Raw genomic sequence first — 25,885 nt, forward strand, 5'->3', positions numbered from 1 at the left:
TTTAGATAATACTTTTCATAAAAAATTACCAGTAAAAACTTTATAAAAATGATTTATTAATGACCTTTGTTAGTTAACTATGTCGGTTTAAAATTCTATTAAGTGCTATAAGTTGCATTAATTTTCTATGTTTAAGTCTCAATCTTACTTTTTCAGCTAAAATTTATTAGTTAATAAAAAATATGAAAGTAAAAATTATCCTTCTTTCCATCTTGCGCTCACAAATCATTACGGGAATATCCATTTACAGTTATTAAAGCCTGAAAAAAAGCATGTCTGCGATGTTATCGTCATGCGATGATTTGTAGATACTTTATTTTTTACCACGATATTTTCGACGATGATGTTTTTAAACTGCGAAGTTTTTTAACTGCTTTATTTTTGACGACGATGTTTTAGAACTGCGATGTTTTCTCCCACGATGTTTTGTAGCATGACGTTTTCGCCTTGCGTTGTTTTCTCCGCGATGTTTTCGGCTGTAACCATGGTCACCGGATTTGACACCCTGTGACTTCTTTCTGTGGGATTTCATTAAAGACTATGTTTATGTACCACCAATCCCACAGAACCTGGAAGAGGTGAAGAACCAGATTCGTACTGCTGTAACATTAGTGACGACGGACGTGCTTGCACAAGTGTGGGAGGAATTTGAGTATCGATGCGATATTGTTCATGTCGCTGATGGAGGACATATTGAACATCTGTAACAGCTGTAATCTGAATTGAGAGGTTTGTACATATGTGTGTAAAGCTTCATATTTGTATGTCATACAGTTTAATAAATATATGCATTTGAAATACGTATATTCTTTTTGAAACACACTGTACATATTTAAAAAACACTTTTTTAAAAATTGTCTTCTTTAATGATTCTTATTTTGAATAACTGCATTCTTTCGCAAAGAATGTCATCAACAGTTAGCTGCATTTATTATTATTGCAAATATTTGATGTTTGCATGGACAACTGATTAAGTATAACTTTTCCAAAACCCTGTTTTCATTTTTTTTCTTGATGTACTTAACACACAAAACCAGCACACCAAATATTTCCCTAATTGAATTTTTTTTACTAAGGGGTCTATGCAAAGTTAAATTTTTAGTTAAGAAACTTTTTCACTCACAATTTTGAAAGTATTGTCATAAAATTTATACCTCACTTTAAGAAAATTTAGATTTCTAAGTTTATAACAAAGAACAATATTAAAGGAAACAAAGTCCACAACCACCTTCTTCAAACATGTTGTATTTACATAAAGTTCACATTTTTATCATACATGTAATTCAACTTACCGAGTTTCCAGCAGTAGAACTTGATTTTGAACTGGCAACTTTTCTCCCAAACTAAAAGAAAAAACACTCAGTAAGCACAAACAGTTTTGTACTTTAAACGACGAACAGGTACAGATATCTCTTCATAAGGAGCAAAAAAATCTACAGCAAAGGGAGAAGCCATGACTTTATTTATAGCAAAAGCAAAAAAGTAAATTGAATGAGAAGTTAGTTCATTCCATCTGCAGAAACAGTAAAGAAAATGAAGTTCCTAGGATTTTAAAAGCATTAGGAAATACTGGATTAAATCATTAACTAAACAAGGTAAATCTTTGAGTATATGAGAAGCTTCTAGGAAATCCAATTCTCTGATGGAAAAAGGTTTATGGATAATTTTTGCAGACATGAAGTCAAAATTGTGATTAAATCTCCAATTATGATTAGTTATCAAAGATTTTATTATTCTCTTTGCACACATTCGTGTTCCTCATGGAAAACTTTAATGCTCTTTTAATTTAGCAGATATACCTCAAACCACACTAACAGATATGCTTTAATTTCCCAAGAATTAAAGTCAAAAATTGAACGTTTAAGAATCAAACCATGGATTTTATTGATAGGTGAGAAAATCATTTGAATACTGGTTGGAGAAATTGAAATCCAATTTCCATACGATTTTGTAATAGACAGCTTTATAACTGAAACTGATAGAAGAATGAAATGGAAGAACAACAAGGTTATTAATGTTATTTCTAACAGTCTTTAGTACTTTATGTATTAACTTGTCTTCTTTGATGGCAAGCTGAACATTTTTGAAAGGCACCACTGCTCATGAGACAAAATCCTTGGTCAGTGGTAACTGATCTCAAATAATTGAGTTCATTAGCAAGGAAAGATTCTGAGGAACAAACTTCGAGAGCAAATAGTAAAAAGGAGCCATTTTTTTTGCTTAGCTGTGTGCCATTACTTAGCATGGGAGGGGGAAAACAAACAAAAAAAGGATTTTCAGTAAACAGTAGTGCTGAAATCAGATTCATTATGGTTTCTAAGACTATCAAGGAAGGGCACAGCACTGTAAGACTCAGTTACGAAAATGAACTTGACAGTTGGTACAACTAAATTTACAACAGATAAAATCTAGAATAAATCTTCTTTATTACCATCAAAAAATGTGAAAGTATCGTCTAGGCAGTGAATCCACACATGACAAGATAATTTTTCAAATAATTTGACCTCAAAATAGTGCATGTAAATGTCAGCAAGTACAGGACTGACGGGATTACCCATAAATAATCCTTCAATTTGGTGATAATATTCATTTTCCAAAACAAAGTGGGTTTGACTCACAGGCTTTAGCAAGAAAAATTAACTCTTCAGTTTCAGTATGTGCGAAATGGAATTTTCGAACACATTTTAATGCTTCTGCAAGTGGAACATTAATGAACAGAGATTTTAACATCAAAAGAAATCATAATGGAGTGCAAAGGAGAAATATCTTTATCGGTAACTTCAAAAGAATTTGTTACAGGGTAAGAAACTCTTTTGATAGATGGAAATTCCCTCAAACTTATCTAGACGTTCAATTTTCAAGTCATTTTCTCGCTTCTGAAATGGGATTTTTACGAATCAAACCATAGATTTTATTAATAAGTCATTTTCTCATTAATAAAATCCATGGTTTGATTCGTAAAAATCCCATTTCTGACTTTAATTCTAGGGGAATTTATCTTGTCAATGGAGATTTGAAATATATCAGCCAAACTAAAGGAGCATTAAAAAGTTTCATTTCAAGGAACACAAATCATATGTCCAAAAAGAAATAAAAAAATCTTTTAGAGCTAATCATAGTTAGATTTAACTGCAATTTTGACTTTGGTCTGCAAAATTTATCCATAAAGCTTCTTCAGCTGCTGAACTGGATTTCACTGAAGATTCTCATATATGCAAAGGTTTATCTTGTTTAATTAATGATTTTAATCCAGTATTTCCTGATGCTTTTAAAATTCTATTAACTTAATTTGCTTTACTATTTCTGTGGCAGATGGCACTACACTCTTGTTCACCTTATTGCTTTGCTTTTGATTTAAATACAACAATGGATTCTCTCTTTGCTTTGGATTTCTTTGCTCCTGGTGAAGAGGAACTTGTAACTGTTTGCCCTTAAAATCGAGTCTTAATTAAAATCTGTGCCAAACACAAGGTTGTTTTGCTTAATTTTATGTTTCACTAAGGCACATTTTTCTCCTCTTTTGACAAAAGAAAATGCAGAGTTTTTTAGTAAAAGAAATTGTTAAATAAAATGCATAGATTAACTATTCTATTGACTGAAAAAGTAAAGTTTCAGTAATCTAATTCTTTTCAAGATTAAAGGGATTTTATAGCATCAGCACATTGCAAGTTATGAAGCATGTTTTTTGAAACTATATTTTGATTCTAAAGCCTTCCTATACTAGATACTTGAAATACATGAAATGCACATCACAGCAAAAAAATTCAAATAACAGCATGCAAATAAAACGTATTAGCATTTAACCCTTCAAAGTATTTTAAATTCTTTCCTCCATACCATATTTACTTGCATATTCCCTTCTTTTCTTCTAACTTTATCATACATAATTCGAGATGGGAAAATTATCTGAATAATTTATTTTTCAAAGGACGTGGTTACTGTAAGTGTAAATGAAAAGAATTTATGAATGATAATGAAATGTAATTATGAATAAAAATAAGAAATGAAAAAGTATTTAAGGATAAACTACTAGCAACTACCATAATCTTATTTATTTAAAAGAAACTTACATTCTGATAAGAATACACAATATATTAACACTGCAATATTTAATAAGATATCATTATTTCAACTTCCCTCTGTTTTCAGTTTTGCTCATTTCTGTTGTTGTCTGCTGCTAATCCCAAGATATCAAACCATATAATGATGCTGAAAGTGCTGTCTCTTTTGTCTGTTACAGTTTGCAAGTTGTTGCCATCAGCTTTGCCAAGATTCAGTCTGTCTTCCAATGAACAATAAATAATACTTTGAACCATCAAGAACATTAGATATCTCTATTTCCTTGAAGCTCTTCATTATTATTGCTTTATCTATCAGAGCATATGCATCTAATTCCATGAACAAATCAATTAGTAAGATGAAAACAATCATTTTGAGGATGAATTTGTTTTAAAATTCAGAGGAGCTCCCTTTTAGAATGTTTTGATGAAGGGGAAAAATTTTTTAGAAACTTATACTAAAAATTAACTTTTCAATTTCAGTATGTGTGAAATGGAATTCTCTAAGCTTAGCGTTAAGACATTTTAGTACTTCTGCAAGTAGAACAATAGTGAACAGAGATTTAATATCAAACGAAAACAAAGCACAAAGGAGAAATACCTCTATCAATAACTTGAAAAGAATTTGTTACAGGGTAAGAAACTCTTTTGAAGGATGGAAATTATTTTGGACTATCCAAAAGTTCGATTTTAAAGTCATTTTCTCACTTATAAATAAAATCCATGGTTTGATTCTTAAAAATTCCATTTCTGACTTTAATTCTTGGAGAATTTATAGAATATCTTGTCAAGTGATTTGAAATATATCGGCCAAAGTAAAAGAGCAACAAAGCATGTATTTTTAACCCTAGCTTTTTAGTAATGCATTTTTAACTAAAAAGCTAGGGTTATAAACATATGAATAAACATGATAACTTTAATAACATTAACATTTCTAAATTAAAAATAAAAAGCTTTCTAAATAAAAAGCACATTCCAAAAAACTGTTTTTAACATGAACATTTACCTTCAACCTTTTAATTAGGGTGAAATTCAACTGCTTTAATAGTCATTACATTCCCTTTACAGGGTTCATAGCCACATTTTAAATAAAAAAATAAGCACCTGTCTAATTACATCATACACAACTGCATAACCTTAAAAATTAGACTTGTAATTTAAAATATGAGAAATGAAGTACTTATTACGAGAGAATAAGCATTACCTCAACCATGGAAAATAATTACTTTTTTGTTTTTGTTTTTAATTTTAAATAATAGTTCAATTTACAGAAATAGTTTACAATGAGATGAAAAAAAACTATGAAGAACTAAACTATATTACAAGATTTAATGATGAAATTTCAAGAGAAAATAAATAATAATAAGGCATATTTATTGTATTCGCTTGGAACCTAATAATAAATACAATTTAGTTTTCCACTCATATTGATATTTAAATAATTTAAATCTAAATTCTGAACATTTTCTAAATTTTCATTGTATATCAGTTTCCTCTTAACAGAAATTGCAAGCAAAGTAATTTAAGTAAAAAAGAGGAACATTTCTGAAATCAGAAGACAGAAATTTGCTTCATGCAGCCATCTTTAACAGTAAAAGCTTAACTAATCCGCATACTTGGATTTGGCGAATATTCGGACAGTCGAGCGTAACTTGAAGGAGCGGAAAGGGGGGGGGGTAGACTGTAGCCGCTCTTTAGATTTTTCCGCTAATAAATGCTTTTGACATTTCAATATGTGCATCATATAAAAATAAACCAACAGAACTAAAAAAATATTCTGCTTAGCAAGCACAGTAAAACTCTTTCAGTTAGTAAGTGTTCATAAAAAAAATCTCGAACTGAACATCAAAATTAATTATCTCTGCAAAATATCGCAAACGTTAATGCGCAATACGTGCGCCGTAATTCTTCCCTACGTGATATTATGCAATCGGAATCAACAACTGCCGGTATTGGGAGAATAAAGAACTAAATCATTGGGGTGTTTTTCATTCTAATTTTCAACAGACGGCGTTAAATTTCCGGAATAGAATCATTCTTTGCTTGGGTTGGAAGACCGCAGAACTTTTAGTCCTATTCAATCCAGATTGGAAAGAAACCAAAAAAAAAAAAAGGTCTGTTGCTTGTTTTGCAGCGAACTGTAACAGTTTCAATATTCAAGATTTTGCAGAGAAAGGGGAGACCTCCCAACCTTCGTACTGTATAATATATTGGCCAAAAAAATTAAATTATTTTGACTATTCGATTACTTTCCCTTTATTTAAGCCATTCCGAATATTATTCCTTAGAAAGCTAATCTGTGTTAAAACATAACCATTTTTGGAAGTTTACTATACTTCAGCAATTACTGCAACTATGTTATTATAAACATTCATACATATGCTTATAATATAAGCATAACGATCATAATAAACACGAATATGAACTGACCAAGCAGAACGAGAATGCAAAATTTTGAGATCTTGATAGAAATTCAAACATGTGTAGTATTTGGGTGGGAGAAAAAGAATGCCAAATGTAGCGGAATTTTCTACTGCTTTCGCAATTCTTTCACCAATAGAACGACGGGCACCTGTCTGTACTCTTCGTGCACACCAAAGGTTATGTGAATGCAGAGAAAGGGGGAAAAGCTATTTCCGGGAGTATGACTCACCATCTGATATTCCATATTAGGAAGAAAAGTTGTTTATTTAGTTTCGGCTTTGGTACAGGAAAAAATAGCGCGTTCATTAAATTAAAAAAAAATTTAAAAAAAAAAAAAAAAACACTAAAAGCAAAAAATAAGCACTAAAAACAAAAAAATAAGGGCTTTAAAGAAAAAGTAAGCACCTATAAGGGCCTTTATATTTTATTTTCAAATATAAGGACTTATAAGCACTTATAAGGACTGCTACGAACCCTGCTTTTACCTATATATAGATAAACATATCTTTGATTTCAGGACGTTCAATTTCAATATTTCCAAGGTATTTAGTTGGCTGTTTCCATAAAAACTCACACAAAAATGAGAATAAAACATGGACTATTCTGAAAATTTTAGGAGACATTTTATACTGGAAGAGTTTATGAAATATTTTAAGAAAAATCCAGAATGTGCCTTAAATGCTATTTTAATTACTTTGTAATGCAAGCCATCTGAAACTTGCACTTTTTTTTCAGGGAGATGACTAAATACCTGATTAATTTATTTTCTTATAAAGGGGATATCATTATCAGCATTGTACAGAGTAGAATTTGACCATATTTTCTGTTGCTTTGAAGTGTTTCAGCAGGCATACCATCTGCAAAGCCTGATCTTTTTGTTAGTCAAAGTGCGCTTTGTGCCGACAGGCTCATCAGGCACAGACCCCTTTTTGGCCTGTGTAGTTGAAGTAAATCCACTTTTCATCACAAGTGACAATCCAGTCCAGAATTTTATCCTTGACTTGATATTCGAGCAGATTAGTGCAGGCTCAAGCATGCCTGTCCTTATCTGCTCGAGTTAGCGACACCCAGTGATTGAACTTGTACGTGAAGTTCATGCGATGCATACTGCAACTAATGGACATAGCACTAATGTCTAACTCCTTAGCAAGTTCTCAAATGGTTGCATACTGATCTTGCAGACAGGCCTCATCAACATCAGTACGCTGTCCAGAGCATCCTGCTTCTTGAATGTCAGAGTCCTTGTTTTTGAAATTTCAGGATCAAACCTTCACAATGTCATATGATACAATATTAGTATCTAAAGCTGTACACATGATTTGGTGACATTATTTCATTACATTTTTCTGCATTGCAAGTTAATCCTTCTAAACCTTTCGAGGTACGAGGTCTAAATTCCAAAAGAAAATCATGCCAACCAGCTCTATAAGAGTAAAAAGTCAGAAGACATGGGGGGGGGGGAGAAATCAGAAAAGGAAAAAGTAAATTTCAGAATCAAAACATGTCTCTTTCAGAATCAAAACATGTCACCAAAATGGAAAGTAAGATCATTTTAAAATATGGCAGCAAAAATAAAAATATTTTATTTTAATGCTATTTTTGAAATATAATTTTAATATATCATGATTATTTGTGTCAATGTTATTTTTTTTTTAAATCATCAAAAGATTCACAAATCTTTAAATAAACAATTTTGTATACAAACTGAGCTTGAAATCTCCAAAATGTTGATAGGTCACCAAATTTAGCTCTTCATTTGCAAAAAGAAATAATTTTGAAATGTTTATGCTTCAATCGAGGCAGTGCTTTGTGCCTAAATCTTGATATTCACCATTTATATTAAGACGCAGAAAAGAATTCAAACATTAATCCATTAAATACATGTTTGTCAATGCATTGTCAAAAATATTCCTTTAAAATGTTAATTCACATTCAAAATGGCAGTTGTAAAAAAAAGAAATGTGAGTTAAATTAAGCACCTTTTGCAATTTCAAGCCAAATTAAGGACTTTTAAGGACAAAATCGTTTTGCACAGACATAATACCACCATGAAATCCCAAATTTTATTCAGCTTGCTCAAAATTACTTGTACAACTGTACGCAAAATTGTAGCATACTTTAACCTTTTGCAAGATGTCAAGAATTATGGTAATGCTCAACATCATTATACTCCAGACTCATCAGAAGACATTAAAATAGGCCACAACTCTAACAAATAATTCAAAACCAATTTTATTCAACATTTAAAATGTAAAAATACACCTTGCAAGAGGCTAAATATTTAAAATGAACACAATCATGAGACAATGTCAAACATTGACTACAAACAGGCAAGAAGAGAGTCTCTTGCTGAAAAAGTTCAAGTTTTTATCGTCTTGCTAGGTAGCAAGCATGCCTGCATATTACACAGCAAAAATGAATGTTGCCGCTCACTGCAATGTAAATGTTCCACCATAATAGCTTCATATGTTTTTTACTTTTTGCTGTCATATGAACTGTGCTAGGTTACTGCATCAAATATTATCTCGCTGTGTCCCTATGTTTCTCATTCCACCATTTTACAGAACCTAATACTCATTTGATAATTTGTATATGAACACCAGAATGTGTTAACTGGAACACTGTTGGTTATTTGGCAATATGCTCTTGTAAGAAGCTAAAAGCACAGACTTCATTGTTTGGTAGATCTCATAGACCCATGATTAAAATCTGAAGGGGGGAAAAAAAAAAAAAAAAAAACTTTTCCCTTAAAACTCAGCAATTTTATATGTTTGCAATAAGAATTAATTTGAGTTATGGTGTGAAAGTTGGCAACTACTTGTCCTTTTTTGGCTTTTTATCTGTTAACATGCAATTACCAAAAATTTTTACATAACATTTTATTGAAAAAATTAAATAATTTTTTATCAAGTTGCAATTATACAGGCCCATGGATGACTAGGATTGGCATTTGGTTTTTAGAAAATTTTCTGTGGTAATGGAAAGTCTGTGATCAATCCATTTTTTGCAGTAACATTCTTGTCTAAAATGTAAATCAACAGCACTTTAAGTAGCATATTGAAATGTTTGAGCAGAAGCAGCTTTATATAAATTTGTTAGAATACAATGGATGTGTTGCTCAGCAGAAATATTTGTAATTTTTATTATTCCATATAGTGTATTTTGTATAATACCATAATCAAACTGATTAGTTCCTCTAATAGATGACATATTTAAATTTTTTATTACCAGTCTTTACTATTTATTACTTTTTAATTACCAGACAAAGATTTAAATTCCACAGCTGGAATGTCTAATTGTAATGAAATGTTCTTAGTTAATTCACATAAAATAGTACTATTAGATAAATTATGAGCTGTTCATTTAGGATAACATGGCTTAGAAACTTTAATAAAATTCTTATTTGGAGGATATGAAATACATATTTTTTCTTTACTATAGTACGAATATCCTATGTTCAGTTTTGATATTTAAAAATGCATACCCAAACTTGTGAATCTTCTTTCTTTACTAAAACTTGCAATGGCATCTCATTCTCTTTAATGTGGGTTGATTTTTCAATTACAAAATTTGTGATGATAATATAAGCCTGTAAGGACAAACTGCTTTAATTACAAATAACATATTTTTTTGGAAGTAAAAATGTGAAAAAGAAAATAAAAATGAAATCAGATCAAATACCACAAACAAATTTTAAAGTAATTCTAAAGCAGTAACTTTTGCTGAATAATAATACTAATATGCATATTTTTCTGAGAAAATATAGATGTTATATAGATATATTTGGTAGAATACTAGAAGATTATAAGTTCTCTTTTCTTTTACATGTAATAAAAATATCAATTTTAGTCATAATTAATATAAAGAAAATGAGAAGGCGAATAACATTTTCAGCTAGTCATCAGAATATTTTCTTTTTCTTCTCCTCCCCTTCATTTTTCTAATTTAGATGTATTGAGTAGAATATGAGAAGATGCTAAGCTCTTTTTGATTTTTCATGTAATGGAAATATTGATTTTAGTCATATATTCTAATAGCCAACATAAAAAGGATGAGAATGGTGAATAGCATTTTCAGCTGAGTATCAAAATTATTTCTTTTTCATCTCCCACTCTCTCTCTCTTATTATTTCTTTTTTCTTCTCTTTCTTTCAAAGTTTTAAATGTAACTTGACTTGGTGAAAATTTTAAAAATTGACAGCCAATAAAAATAAGAATGTTTGATGTTTTCCCTTTTACAAGCTGAATTGTAAAAAATTAATTTATCTAAGGCACTTACAATCCTTCTGCAACTGTGGTGTGCATGTTTATGGACTGATTATAATAGTTCTTTTTACATATTATTTACATTTAATATTATAGAAGCATCAGTTTCTAATAAATAGATGAACAAGATTGAATGCAATTATATGGAATGATACTTGGTATCATAAAACAAATTTATAAATTCAGATTAAAAAATCAAACATAAATACATAACAAACAAAACTATCTTATAAAGCAAATAAAATTCAAATAATGTGTGACAAAGTGAAAAACAGAGCTCAAAGGAAAAAGAATGCCTTGCACATAAAAGCAGACATTTATCCATGTTTTGGAAGTTTTTCAAAAACCTTTCTGCCATTTTTATACAGAGTATTACAGTACAGTATCCTTCTAAAATATTTTTAAAGCTGAAATAAGGTAAAGCAAAGAAGCAATTTATATGGGAAGAAATTTATAGCATTTCCAAGCTTCCAATAATAGTCTTATCAAATTATACCAAATAATGCATAACAACAGCTGCCTAAACAGCATCCAAAATAACCTAAATGCTGTTTGAATATGACAAATACAAAAACAAAATGACACATACGCAGCCCAGACAAACAGCTGTAATTTATAAAATTCGAAAGATAGTGGGTGTAATGAAAGTCTTAATAGATGGATGTATTAATGATGGTGTGCTGAGTTGAGATACTGACAATTATAGAATGAGACATGCAGGAGATTAAGCTGCAGAAATGAGAGAACTGTTATTTGTAGCTTTAGGTCTCTGTTTGCCTATCTCAATACTGCAAGCTGATTGCTCTCATTTTCTCTTGTTAATATGAAGAACTGAAATACAACAATATGCATCAATGGTTAGATTGAACTTTTTTTAACTGTACAATTCTTTGTATGCAATTAAAAGATCCTAAAAAGTCATATTCTCTTACAACAATCAATTGTGTGATGCAAATGCTAACTATTAAAATTTTTTGGGTCCCTCTCTTCCTTTTTGTTGGGAGGGGAGGGAGAGGGTCAATTGAAAAACTTTTTAATGTAAATGTTTTATAAAAGTGAAGTGAGATAATGTAGGCGTATACAAATGTTCAATTAAGTTAGTAATACTTGGATTTCAACTTGAAAATAAACACTCTCATTTAATAAAGTACAATTAGCAATGTTCCCATTTGAAAATTCCAAAATCCATTCCTATTCTAAAATTGAAACAAAAACAAAGTAACATAATAAAAGACAATGATAAAAAAATAGTAGAAAATTCGGTACTGTTCTGTTTGGCATGGACCGAGGCCAGGGCCAGAAATGTATGTATGTAATGCATATAAGTACACTGTGCAAAAAAAAAAAAAAATAAATAAATAAATAAATAAATAATAAAAAATAAAGGAGGGACAGTTCTATATCCCTTGTTCTACTGGGCCGATTGATGAAATTAAATTGCGTTTTCCATGTGTCGAAAGCATGACTTAGTATATATATTATATTTATAGCATCGTTCTAACATAGGTATTTTGACACAAAAATTGGACTTTTTCTGAAATGACATGCCAATGTCTTTCAATATTTCAATTTCACAACTCAAATTATGCCTAGGTATTAAATTTTGTAATTTTTGGCAAGACATTTATGGAGAAATTTAAAAATTTACATTGGTGCATTTTTTACAATTTGCGGCAAGAATAATTCACTTGGCAAATTTCTTAATTTATAACAACCTATTTTTCATTGTCCATGAGCCAAAAAAAAAAAAAAAGTCGTCGTTCATACTTTCAAATAATTTTCAAAGTGAGTAAACCACATTTTCATTATTATCGCTTATAATAAATACGCCAAATTTCAAAATGTAAATTCTCGTATATCTTAGGAAATTTTGAATAGAAAACTCATATTTTTTGCAAGTATACTTATAAATAAATCTACTTTAAGAAGATGACAAAAATTTAATAGGGTATAACACAAATTTTTTTTAAAAAAATTTAAAAGATAAATCATAAAAAATAGGCGAATTTTGTTTGGAATGAACCTAGATTTCGAAATACCAAAGGAAGAATCAAATTAGTTTAATAAAAAAAAAAGAGATATTAATAACTGTATATCAAATTCAATTAACACTGAGGAGCTAAAATTTTGAGAGCTAATTTTTTAAAAACTACTCATGCGATTTTTGCAAAACTTGGCATAATTTGAGTGGTAGAATCGAAATATGGAAAAAGAATGGCATGTCATTTCAGAAAAAGTCCGATTTTGTGTCAAAATACCTACATTAGAACAATGCTACATATAAATCTAAATACATATCCTACAATGGTGGCCAAAATTGTGGACAATTTTGGAAATTTTTATGTTTTTGAACTTTGTTTGCTTATAGAAAACGTTACGTTTCACAAAATACAAACTTGTATATATCATTTTAAAGAGAATTTATTACTGAATTCAATACAAAACATAAAATTCAATTATTTACAATCCAAAAAAAGTTAAACGATAATAGTTATCGATATACATTAGATAGTGATGATTGCAGTGAGTTATCAGTAATTAGTAGGCTACCCTTTATTTTTGATTATAACTTCACATCGACTTTTCATTGAGCTGACAAGAGTTTTAAGCTCTTCTTTCGTTATTACATGATGCCAGGAAACAATTATAGCCTCAATTAGTTCCCTTTTATTTGATGGGTGCCTCATTGGGACAAGAGTTTTCAAACGGTGCCACAAGTTTTCGATAGGATTGAGGTCAGGACTGTTTCCTGGCCATGACAACAATTTAATGCTCTTTGTACGAAACAACTCTTTCGATATTTTGGCCGTGTGGCAAGGAGCAGAATCCTGCTGAAAAATAAACGAAGCATTGTTGGGAAAGAGATCTCTGATGGCAGGTAGAAGTTTTGGTTCTAGAATAGTGTCAATGTATTTTCTGGCATTCAGTATCCCATCGATGACATGAAGGTGACCAATACCATTTGCTGACATGCATGACCAAATCATAACACTAACTGGGTTCTTCACAGTTGCTTGAATGCAGTCAGGATGTAGCTCTTCTCCTATTCTACATCTTACATATTTTCACCCATCACTACCGAATAACGATATCTTAGTTTCATCACTCCATATAACTTGTGAACACTGATCATCTATCCAATTAATGTGTTCCTTTGCCCACTGTAGTCTTTTTTTCGTTGCTGAAAATTAAGATAAGGCTTTTTTCGTAGAATTCTACCTCTCAGTCCAACATCTGTTAATCTTCTCCTCCTTGTTCTTGAACTGACAGAAACACCAGCATCATTCAGATCACTTCTGAAGGCCGCTGATGACATTTTTCTATCTTGGAGACATAGTCTTTTTATTCTTCTGTCATCAATAGATGTGGTGCACCTTTTTCGGCCTTTTCCTTCTTTGTTTTTTATTGAATTTGTCTCCTGATATTGTAAACAAAACTTTCGGACTCCAGATGTAGTCTCTGAATCACCCACCTGTCTTGCAATTTCAGCATAGGAAAGACCACTTTCTTGTAACATAATAATATTACATCTCTTTCTAGGTGTCCAATCTCCTCTTTTATTTGATGTCATTGCTTTAAAAATTCCTACTTGTAATTGCAGTGTACAAGAAACAGGTCCTCTTTCTACAGAACAAAGCAAAATAATGAATTCTTTCAAGTGTAAACACGATGTCAGCTTCTACTGGCAGTTACTAACATTTGATTGGTTCTCAGAACAAGAACAGTGATTGACCAGGAAAGCTAGACATTACAAACCACTTCATAACTGTGTTTTTTATTTATATTAAAGTTCATATAACTTTTTTTGTATTGCAAATAATTGAAGTTTGTGTTTTGTATTGAATTCAGTAATAAATTCTCTTTAAAATGATATGTACAAGTTTGCATTTTGCGAAACGTAACATTTTCTATAAGCATACAAAGTTCAAAAACATAAAAATTTCCAAAAGTGTTCACAATTTGGGCCACCACTGTAAGTCGTGCTTTTGAGACATGAAAAACGAAATTTGAATTTTTCATGTTTCAAAAGCGTGACTTAGGATATGTATATCATCCATTCTACTTGGGATATTGACGAAATTCAACGTGCATTTTTCATGTCTAGAAAGCACTTACGATATGTATTAGATTTATATATAGCAATGTTCTAATATAGATATTTGGACACAAAATCAGACTTTTTTCTGAAATGACACATCAATTTTTTCCATATTTCAATTCTACGACTCAAATTACGCCAAACTACCAAGTTTTGTAAAAATGTTAGTTTTTAAAAAATTAGCTCTCAAAATTTTAGCTCCTCAATGTTAATTTATAACCAAAACTACTATAAACAAAAGATTCACCTGGCCTTTTTAAATAGTTTTAATTAACAAAATACAATTAAGATAAAACATTACAATTAAGGGTGTTATAATTACAGATTTAAGTTACAAAGTAAATCTTAGGGAACAACATGGTTAGTCCATGACTCCAGCACATTGACTGAAGGCTATAGTCTTTTTTGGGCCAGTGTTTCTTCTGGCGGTCACTAGGTGGCACTCATTGAGCCGTTGGCTTACAGACTCCTTCTCTGGCTCATAAGACATCTCGGCGAAGAGCTAGAAATATGTTTCTTTGTTCTGCCTTTTCTTCGAAGAGGTTTTACAGTCCTACTATCTCTTGAAACGAGCAGTTCATAAGCACCTAAGACTGAGCTGTGGTAAGTCCCAAGGACTTCATCTGGCTTAGCTGGATTAGCAATAGCATATGTAGTAGGTGAACTATTGGTTATCACTAAATAAGGTGCTTCACATCTAAGCATGAATTTCTGGCACTTTCTATTCTCTCATTTGCAGATAGGCTGTAACATCACCCATACTCTTATTGCCTGGCTCGTAAGACGTCGATGACCATAATATATTTTTGTGCTTTTCATATTCAGCAGCATAAAATCTGGAGGATTCCCTTCAAGCTTCATTGAATCAAGATGATACTTCACTGAATCAGGATAATTCATTCAAAACTTCATAGAATGAAGATGATTCCCTCCATACTTCACTAAATCAGGATGATTCTTTTCAAACTTCATCAAATCGGGATGATTCATCAACAGCATAGAATCGGGATGATTCTCTTCAAACTTGAGTCAGGATGATTCATTCAAACATTTCTAAATCGAGATGATTCACTTCAAACTTCATTGAATCGGGACGATTCATCACACAACACAGAATCAGAATGATTCTCTTCATACTTCGTTGAATCAGGATGATTCACTCGAAACTCCATAGAATCAGGATGATTCTCTTCATACTTCATTAAAGCAGGATGAATCACTCGAAACTTCCTGAATCGGAATGATTCACTTCAAACCTCATTGAGTCGGAATGATTCTTTTTAAAGTTCATTGAATTGGGATGATTCATCACACAACACAGAATCAGGATGATTTTCTTCAAACTTTCATTGAATCGGGATGATTCATCACACAGCATAGAATCAGGATGATTCTCTTCATACTTCATTGAATCGGGATGATTCACTCAAAACTTCCTGAATCTGGATGATTTACTTCAAACTTCATTGAATTGGGATGATTCATTCAACAGCACAGAATCAGGATGATTCTCTTCAAACCTCCACTGAATCGGAATGATTCATTCAACAATACAAAATCAGGATGATTTATTCAACAGCACAGAATCAGGATAATTCTCTTCCAACCTTCAACTGAATCGGGATGATTCATTCAACAATACAGAATCAGGATGATTCATTCAACAGCACAGAATCAGGATGATTCTCTTCAAACCTTCACTGAATCGGAATGATTCATTCAACAATACAGAATCAGGATGATTCTCTTCCAACCTTCACTGAATCGAGATGATTCATTCAACAATACAGAATCAGGATGATTCATTCAACAGCACAGAATCAGGATGATTCTTTTCAAACCTTCACTGAATCAGGATGATTCATTCAAGAATCCAGAATCAGGGTGATTTATTCAACAGCACAGAATCAAGATGATTCATTTAACAGCACAGAATCAGGAGAATTCTCTTCCAAACTTCACTCAATCGGGATGATTCATTCAACAATAGAGAATCAGGACGATTCATTCAACAGCACAGAATCAGGATGATTGTCTTCAAATTTTACTGAATTGGGATGATTCATTCAACAGTATAGAATCAGGATGATTCTAGAAGAGTTCACTACATGGGGTAGGATCTCCCCTGGTTCGAAGCAGTTCTCTTGAATTTTTGCAATAAGCGATTTAGTTGAGTATGTCGTTTTGCAGGCAGATGTTTACCTACGTCACTTCGAAGATTCACTAAAGTGGATGTTTCAAAACTTTAGCTTAATTGGAAATTTATACAATTTTTGTCTATGTGCATAATTAGCTCTTTGAGTTGAATCACTTTCAAATTATCTGAGATGGGAAGACCCAGAACTGTGGCTAACATTGCACATACTTTCTTCTGGTTAGTCCCACAAATTCATCTTATCATACTTTCAATGTCCATTGAAAAATTCAACATTTATTTGAAGAAAAATGATATGTTCAGAAATTTTATGAATTTCTTAACCGTTTGACTGCTACATGGCACAAAAGCGCTGCGTTCATTTGTCTCAAAACACGCGACGCAGCGCTTTTGCACTGCTAGTTTCAGTGTGTCTTTGTTGCTCCATGAGTGTGAACGTAGTCTGACCTCACGCGTACTTTGCAACACGAGCGCATTCTAAAATAACTTTTTACCGTTTTTATATATTATTTAAAAAAAATAACCATGTCACGGGCTATTATTTCGAACGTTGATTCGATTGCTAGTGATTCTGAGGATGGTGAAAGAACAGACACAACTAGTAATGATAGCATTATTATAACTCATTAAGAATAAGACTGAGGATTGAAAGTGAGTCTTCTATCTCATCTTCAGAAACAGAAAAAACACCAACTTTTACGAATATTCCTCCGACAAATGTGTTTTCCAAAGCAACAAATAATTTTTTCGAGACTCCTGGACCTAGATGTGTGCCTCCCCCCGATGCTACACCCATAACATATTTCAATTTATTTTTTACCACATCACTGCTTGAAACCATCATAAGGGAAACAAATCGATATGCTACCCAGTTTTTTGCCTCGTACACTGTTTCGAATAATTCTTGAGCAAAAAAGTGGATGCCGACAACAATATATGAAATAAAAGCCTTTATTGCAGTCTTACTCGAAATGGGGATCACAAGGAGGCAAACAATTGATAGTTATTGGATAGAAGGTTCCCGATATATACCATGGTTTAGGACAATGTTTTCAAGGGGTTTCAACTGATTCTGAAGTTTTTTCACTTGATTGGCAATACATTATTATTTGAACCAGGCCATCCGAATTATGACCTATGTACCAGGTTTGATATGCTTGTCAAACATGCAAATAATGTATTTCAGTGCCATTATTTGACAACATCAAGTCAAAATATGTCCCGCAGTTTTCGTGCGATCTGGCAAGAATTGCTTAGCAGTCAAATGGTTAATTACCCTTAACAATTACATAATATCTGAAAAACAACATCGAACAAAATCATTAATCTGAGATTACTTCAAAAATGACACTAACATTTAACAAGGATTATTATACTTGTTAATGAACAATAAAATGCACAGATTTAGTAAACATAAAAACCCGAAAATAGAATTTAACTTTGATAAATCTTTTATTAGTAATGCCTATGATGTCTACAAAATTCTAAATGCTCTAAGAAATAAATTTTCGACTGTAGTTCTCTTTGAAAAACTCAAATTAGATGTATAAGTTGTTGTCAAACATTACGAAATAATAATTTAAAATTTTATAAACACACAAATCAAAAATGCAGCAAGTTTTAGAATGCCTTTTGAGAATAATGACAACTAAATATTAATTAAGACACAATAACACGCCGAATAAATACTGATTCAGAAGTCAAACAACAAAAATCAGCGTTAATTCACAAAATTTTCACAGGATTAGTTTCGATGGTTTTACCGAACCATCATCTTCAGCTGCAAAACCGCAAATGCAAAACCGCAAATGCGGTTTTGCAGCTGAAGATGATGGTTCGGTAAAACCATCGAAACTAGTCCTGTGAAAATTTTGTGAATTAACGCTGATTTTTGTTGTTTGACTTCTGAATCAGTAACTAAATATTAATTCAAAATAAGTATTCTTATTGCATAAAAACAAAACATTAGTGGCACAGTTTAAATAATATACTAGATACAGTTTAAATAATATATTAGATTGAAAATGATTTTCACTTTTAAATCATTTCTATTCTCAATGAGGAGAAGAAAATATCTAATAATATTATTCACAAAATAAAATAAAACAAAATACACAACTCATTCATAGATAGCAATACAGTTATAAAATCCTAAAAGAATTATTCACACTGGAAACATATATCAATCAGAATAAAAATAACATTTTACCACGTAAACACTTTTCGTTCAGAACCGAAATGAAATTTAACTCGTGTTGATTTCCAGTAAATTAAAATTAATCTTCAGTTAGAATATAGAATTAAAACACAGGAAATTCAAATAAAAATCATTTATTTAAAAAAATGTAAGACAATATAAATTCTTAAAGGGCAACATATCTAAAAGGAAATACCTAGAGCTTATATATATACTTTATACATGATTCTGTTTTGTTTTTAAAGACACATTTTATTCCATACAACTAAAGTATTAACGGCATTATAGTTTGAATTTTATATTGCTTATTAAGTGAAAATCTGTTATCTTATTTGTAAACTTTGGGTGAAGATGAAATCATGCAATGTCCAAAATAACCTTTGGGTGAAGATGAAACCGATACTTCATCGTGCAGTTTTCAAATAATCTTTGCTAGTGGAAACAGTATACCTAAAACCTGGAAAAGAACATAAATCGATGACCTGGAATCTTAAACATGGTTTTTTCTCAACTGGATAAATCATTCGAGCCATATGTTGGATGGCCAACTATAACCAAAACTACCATAAACAAAAGACTCACCTGGCCTTCTTAAATAGTTTTAATTAACAAAACACAAATAAGATAAAACATTACAATTAAGGGCGTTATAATTACACATTTAAATTACAAAGTAAATCTCAGGGAACAACATTCTTAGTCCCCGATTCCAGTACATTGACTGCAGGCTACAGTCCTTTTTTACCCGGTGTTTCTTCTGGCAGTCATTAAGTGATGCTTATTGAGCCGTGGGGTTACAATTTGAGTTTGGTATACACTCTTTTGCAAAAAAAATCAAAGCACCAAGAAAGACTTTTCTGATTATGACGAAATTTGGTATGCAAAAACATCTTGATCGATCATGCAAATGATCAAAATTTCAAGGCAAATGAACAGGAATTGCAACCATAGCGTGCAATTTGCAAAGTATAAAACCAGTAACACAGGCGGAAAATTTATCTTTTTTTATTGCTGCCATTGTAATTCCGTAAAGAAGCAACTAAAGACACCATTATGATGATATCGAAGACCTTACAGACAACTAAATGACTTCAAACGTGGTTGCATTGTAGGGTTGCGTGAAGCTGAGTGGTCATACTGAGCAACAGGCCGCCACCTGCAGCGTACAGACACTGCTGTGCAAAGATGTTGGCAGCAATGGTTGCTACAAGGAAATTGCCAAGGAAATGAAAGCTCTGGAAAGCCAAGGAGCACAAATGCGAGGCAGGATAGGATAATTGTTCGCCAGGCCCGAACCGTCCCAACGGTATCATTGTTGACTATTCAATCCCATCGAGCATGTATGGGATTTTCTAGGCAGACGCTTGGCAGCTCGTACCTTACACTACAGCCATGTTTATACCTTACTGTCCACCACCTCACGGCACTTGCCTGAGGAGGAGTTATGCTCACAGAGATCTTTAAGACATTTGCCTTTTACACAACAATATGGGCGAAGTCGTCTGTAGTGGTGTCACAGCCGATCAACATGACTGCCATCAGACTAGCATCATATAGTGTTTAGCAATGAATCCTGTTTCACTCTTGAAGTAGATGACCACCATGTTTGTGTCTGGAAAGGACGGAGCCTGAGATCCCAGTCAGCCTTTGTTTTACAAAGGCATACAGCCATAACTCCTGATGTGATGGTGTGGGGCGTTATTTCTTATGACAGCAGGTCATCTTTAGTCACCCTTCCGTACATCTTTAACACCTCAATGATATGTTGATACCATCCTGCAGCCGGTTGCACTATCCTTCATGGCACGCCATCCTGGGGCCCTTTTCCAACAAGATAATGCCAAGCCACATACCACTTGCATATTTCTGAGCAGTCTCCGTGCAGTTGATACTCTTTCTTGGCAGCAAGTTCACCAGACCTTTTACCAATTGAGCATGTCTGGCACACTGTAGGCCTCCAGATTCAGGCACCACAAAATATCGCAGACCTGGGGTGACAACTGATGAATGCCTGGCAGAATGTGTCGCAGGATGACATTAGGAACTTCTACCACTCCTTGCCTTGACGAATTCAAGCATGCATTGCCGCTAGGGGTGGTTTGACTAACTACTAATTTGAACACTCAATGGATGATTGGGAGCTATGAACAGGTACTATAACCTTGGTTTTTTAATCTTTTTATTATCTGTGTATGAGCTATAAACATATTCAATTTCATCAAAAACAACAACTTCCTACATGGTACTTCGATTTTTTTGCAAAAGAGTGTATATTTATTAATCTCTCTTTTTTATTAAACATATTTGATGCTTCCTTTCACATTTTGAAATTCAAGTTTTTTCCAAATAAAATTCACCCATTTTTACTTCCTTGTACGAAGTAAAAAGGAAGTACAGTCAGAAGTCTTTCATTCAGACTCGTCGGGACTTCAGCGATTCCGGATTATAAATCATCAGTTTAAATCTAGTAAGATGGCATGCAGAAATTATAAAATTAAAAATATGAAACAGTAATTTATGAAACAAAGAGCAATTATGATCTAAAGAATATCAAAATTTACAACAAAAAAAAAAAAAAAAAAAAAAAAAAAGCTTAATATTTATTTGTTTACTTTATTCAAAATTTCTTTCAACGCGCGCATCCGTAAAGCATACATTACACATACACGAAATTAGAAAATTGCAACCAGAAAACTATTTGATGTGTATTCGTGATATTTATAATTAATTTGATTTAAATCATATCAAAGACAGAGTACATCAAGATGAAATACTACATTTAGTAATGAATTATAAGCCGAAAAAAATAAAAACATCTGCCCTGAAGATAAGGATAGTGCTGACAGATCAACTTCCAGTTCATTGCGCGCCGCAACGTTCCCCTTCCCCGCAGAGCAGCGTGAAATTGATAAATAGATTTCGGAATGGTTAGAGAAACAAAGGATATGCCTTTATCCATTTTTTGCAGCAATTCCATATTTTCTTTGATGGACATCGAAACATGCTTTCACTTTGTAGATCCTTTGGCAGCTCCAACATCGGAAATTCTATTTGACATAATCGAAAGTTTAAGCTTGCTTTTATAAAATTGCTCTAACAGTCTGCAAAAAATAATAAGCCGGATCCAATTCGAAGATTAAAGAACAATGCAATCTGCAACATTACCTGAAATAGACATGTAGATAATTTTAGCTTAGCTTATACTGTCCATCATACGTATTATGCGCATGCGTAAATGCATATTCGCATGCGTGAACACATTATGCACTGATGCATGCGCAGAAAGTTTGTAGCTTTGAGGTCCGGATTATAGATCATTCCGGATTATGGGCGTCCGGATTAACGACTTTTGACTGTATTGTAATCGCGAAAAGTTTCAAGCAGCATATTTCAATGAAAATATCCATTTTGACCGCTTTCAAATGCAATTTAACTATGTTTTTGCGGGACATCCACAAGTAAGGACAGAATAAAGGAACTTTTTATCCCCAAAAAATTATAAAACTGATTTTAAATAAATTCAAAAGAGAATTTTTCGTGGCGTCTGTGCGTACGTATGTACGTATCTCACATAACTAAAAAACGAGTAGCCTCAGAACGTTGAAATTTTGTATATAGGACTACTATAACATGTAGATGTGAACCTCGTATTTTGGTTGTAATCGGCCACGCCAAACGTAAATAAATATATTTATATATACAAGTTGTGTTCGAAAAGCTCGGTGATTGGTCTCATAATTAAAAAACCGCGCTGGTTAGGATCTTGCACTCACACAGACGCAGTGAGAGAAATGTCATCTTGAGCCATCTAACGGCCATTTTACGACAGATAAGAGGAAGCGCACGCTATGAGCAGTTTAACACAGTCAGTTTGACATGGAGTAACGCATAAACATAAGTTTTGCTTCAAGTTAGGCAAAACGGCAATGCAGACACGACATGTTAACGAAAGTTTACTGTCAGGAAGCAGTGAGTAAAAAGTGTGTTTATGAGCGTTTTAAACGCTTTACAGATGGAAAGGAGGATGTCAAAGATGAGCTGCGGTCGGGGTGCCCTACAACAAGCACAACTCCAGACAATGTGGAACGAGTTCGACGGATTCTTGCGGCAGATCGACGACTATCTTTAAGAATGATAGCTGGCGAATTGCAGATAAGCCAAAACAGTGTGAGCACCATTGTGCACAAACATTTGCATAAGCATAAGATATGCGCCCGGTTTGTACCGTACTCGCTGTCAGACGAGGAAAAGCATTACCGGATGGAAACCTCTGGAGATTTTATCGACATGTGTGACCGGAATCCGCAATTCTTGGAAACAATAATTACATGGGATGAGTCGTGGTGCTATCAATACGATCCAGAGACCAAGCGGCAATCCATGGCATGGTGTTCAACGTCGTCACCCCCCTCCCCAAAAAAAGTCGTTTGACACAATCCAGGATCAAGACGTTGTTGATCGTCTTTTTCGACAGTAAGGGTTTGTTCCATCGTGAATTTGTACCCGCGGCTACAACCATCAATGCAGAATACTAAGAAAGGGTTTTGAAACAGCTGCTGCTATGCATACGCTGGATTCGGCCACAGTACCGAATGGACAGTGGAATCTGCTCCATAACAACGCCCGGCCGCACACTGCGATCTGTGTAACCCAATTCCTCGACAGGCACCAGGTGCCAGTTTTGGATCACACAGACTTCTTCCTGTTTCCCCACCTCAAAGGAGTTCTGAAAGGCCAACACTTTTCCGACATTACTGAGATCCAACAACATGTGACAACTGTGCTTCGAGCCATACCGAAAGAAGCGTTTGTAGATAATTTCCAACAATTCTACACCCGATGTCAAAAGTGTATTGTTGCTAATGGCGAATACTTTGAAGGCCAGTAAAGCTATTTTGCTTGTTTCTCTTGTTTCCTTTTTTTTTTTATGGTAAAATTCACCGAACTTTTCGAACACACCTTGTATATGTCCACTCTAATACCTGGCTTGGTGATCTCAGTTTCTTTACTCTTATATATTTGTAAATTGTACATTTTTTGCTTTAAAAATGATTGAATTATGTTGTTCTTATCTTCCGGTTAAGGTTTTTATGCCTTTAGTAAATCTGTATGCAATATTTTTAGAATTATCAACAATTTTAAAGTTGTTTAAGTGCTCTAAGCCTAATAATTTTTTTGATGGCGGCCAAAATTAACATTTAGACATTGAGACATTTAGACATTAAAACACCAAATGTGGTTTAGACATTAGTTATTTGAAAGTAGGAACAATGCGACTTTTTTTCCGCTCATGCACAATGTAAAAAGGTAGGAACAAGATACCTTTTTTCCTGCTTCGGCATAATGGGAGGGGAAAAAAGATTGGTTGTCATATATTAAGAAGTTCGCCAAGTGAATTATTCTTGGCGTAAACTGAAAAAATTGTGGCAAGATAAATTTTTGAATTTCTCTGTAAATTTCGTGACAAATTTTGCAAAATTTAATATCTAGCATAATTTGAGTCGTAGAATTGAAATATGGAAAAAAATTGGTATGATATTTCAGAAAAATCTGATTTTTTGTCAAAATACTTATGTTGGAACAATGCTATATATAAATTTAATATACATCCCAAGTCGCGCTTTCGATACATGAAGAACGCAATCTGAATTTTGGCAATCGACCCAATAGAACGGGAGATATAGAACTGTCCCATTTTTTTTTTTTTGGCACAATGTACCTGAGTGTGTACACACTTATATACGTACATATATATTTAAGAGCACCGAAAATTCTTTGTTTTTTATATATATGTAATAAACTGAAAATATTTATTGAAATGACTTGCACAATTGTTGAAAAAATATCTTGCACAATTGTTACCAAGACTGACACATACACAATGCAAAATAAATAATATGCTTAAAATTCAAAATAAACATATGCAAATATCCATATGCATCATATTCAATTCAAAATAAATATACGCAAAAACAAAAAATTAAGGGAAAAAAATCAGAAGCACACTGGCAAACTGAAATATAAAGAAAGAAAACATGTCAAAACCAAAAATTAAAGAAGAAATTTATATGTTTCAGTACATTGTCATCAGGGATTTGGTGCAACAAAAGAAGTAAATAAATCAGACTGTTGTGGAAACAAGAAAAGTTAAAGTTTAAAACTTAAAATTAATCTAAGAAAAACAACGATGCTGAAATAATAAAATGAACAATTTTAACCCTGTTTGCATTGGAAAATGTTGAGTAAAAATGAATTAAATTATTGAGCATTCACATTCAGTTGGCAGATTTATTAAATTTTCTTGGTAAAATTACCTTTTTTCTTAATTCACTGAAATAATTTTTAGCATTTTTTTTCTTTTTTTGTAAAACCATTCAAGCACATAATGAATGAGTTTTGCACAATGATTTATTGCATTCTTCACAAACAGGTGAAGCCTTTCGATCAGATTTTTTTTGACAATCTTCACATCAATGACGAGTTAGAGATTTCTTTGAATTTCACCAGTCTGTCACCTTGTAAATCTAGAGCCTTTTTAGTGCTATTTCTACTACTCTCTGGTATATTTGTGTTCTCTGATCTATCAAGAAGATCTTCCTGTATTAAGTTAACAGCAAGTTCCTTCAAATAATTTCGGTGTGACCAACGATTGGTTTTACTGTTGAACTTATAGATAGTATAATAATT

The 25,885-nt window shown here is 32.5% G+C and overlaps 1 protein-coding gene across 4 annotated transcripts in view; it reads right to left on the minus strand.

Annotated features, from left to right (window-relative positions):
* The window catches only part of LOC118205713 (uncharacterized), a 260,563-nt gene that overhangs the window by 222,924 nt on the left and 11,754 nt on the right, over nt 1–25,885 (minus strand). For all 4 annotated transcript variants that reach the window (XM_085817148.1, XM_085817147.1, XM_085817146.1 and 1 more), the window contains exons 4-5: nt 9,967–10,071; nt 1,293–1,343 (exon numbers count right to left, since the gene is read on the minus strand). In XM_085817148.1, coding sequence (XP_085673274.1) covers nt 1,293–1,343; nt 9,967–10,071 — 156 coding nt within the window. The remainder of the gene's footprint in view (nt 1–1,292; nt 1,344–9,966; nt 10,072–25,885) is intronic.

Source organism: Stegodyphus dumicola, chromosome 5, assembly GCF_044657685.1.
Source record: "Stegodyphus dumicola isolate Sdum_Otavi_A_Nest chromosome 5, ASM4465768v1".
NCBI classification, from domain to species: Eukaryota; Metazoa; Arthropoda; class Arachnida; order Araneae; family Eresidae; genus Stegodyphus; species Stegodyphus dumicola.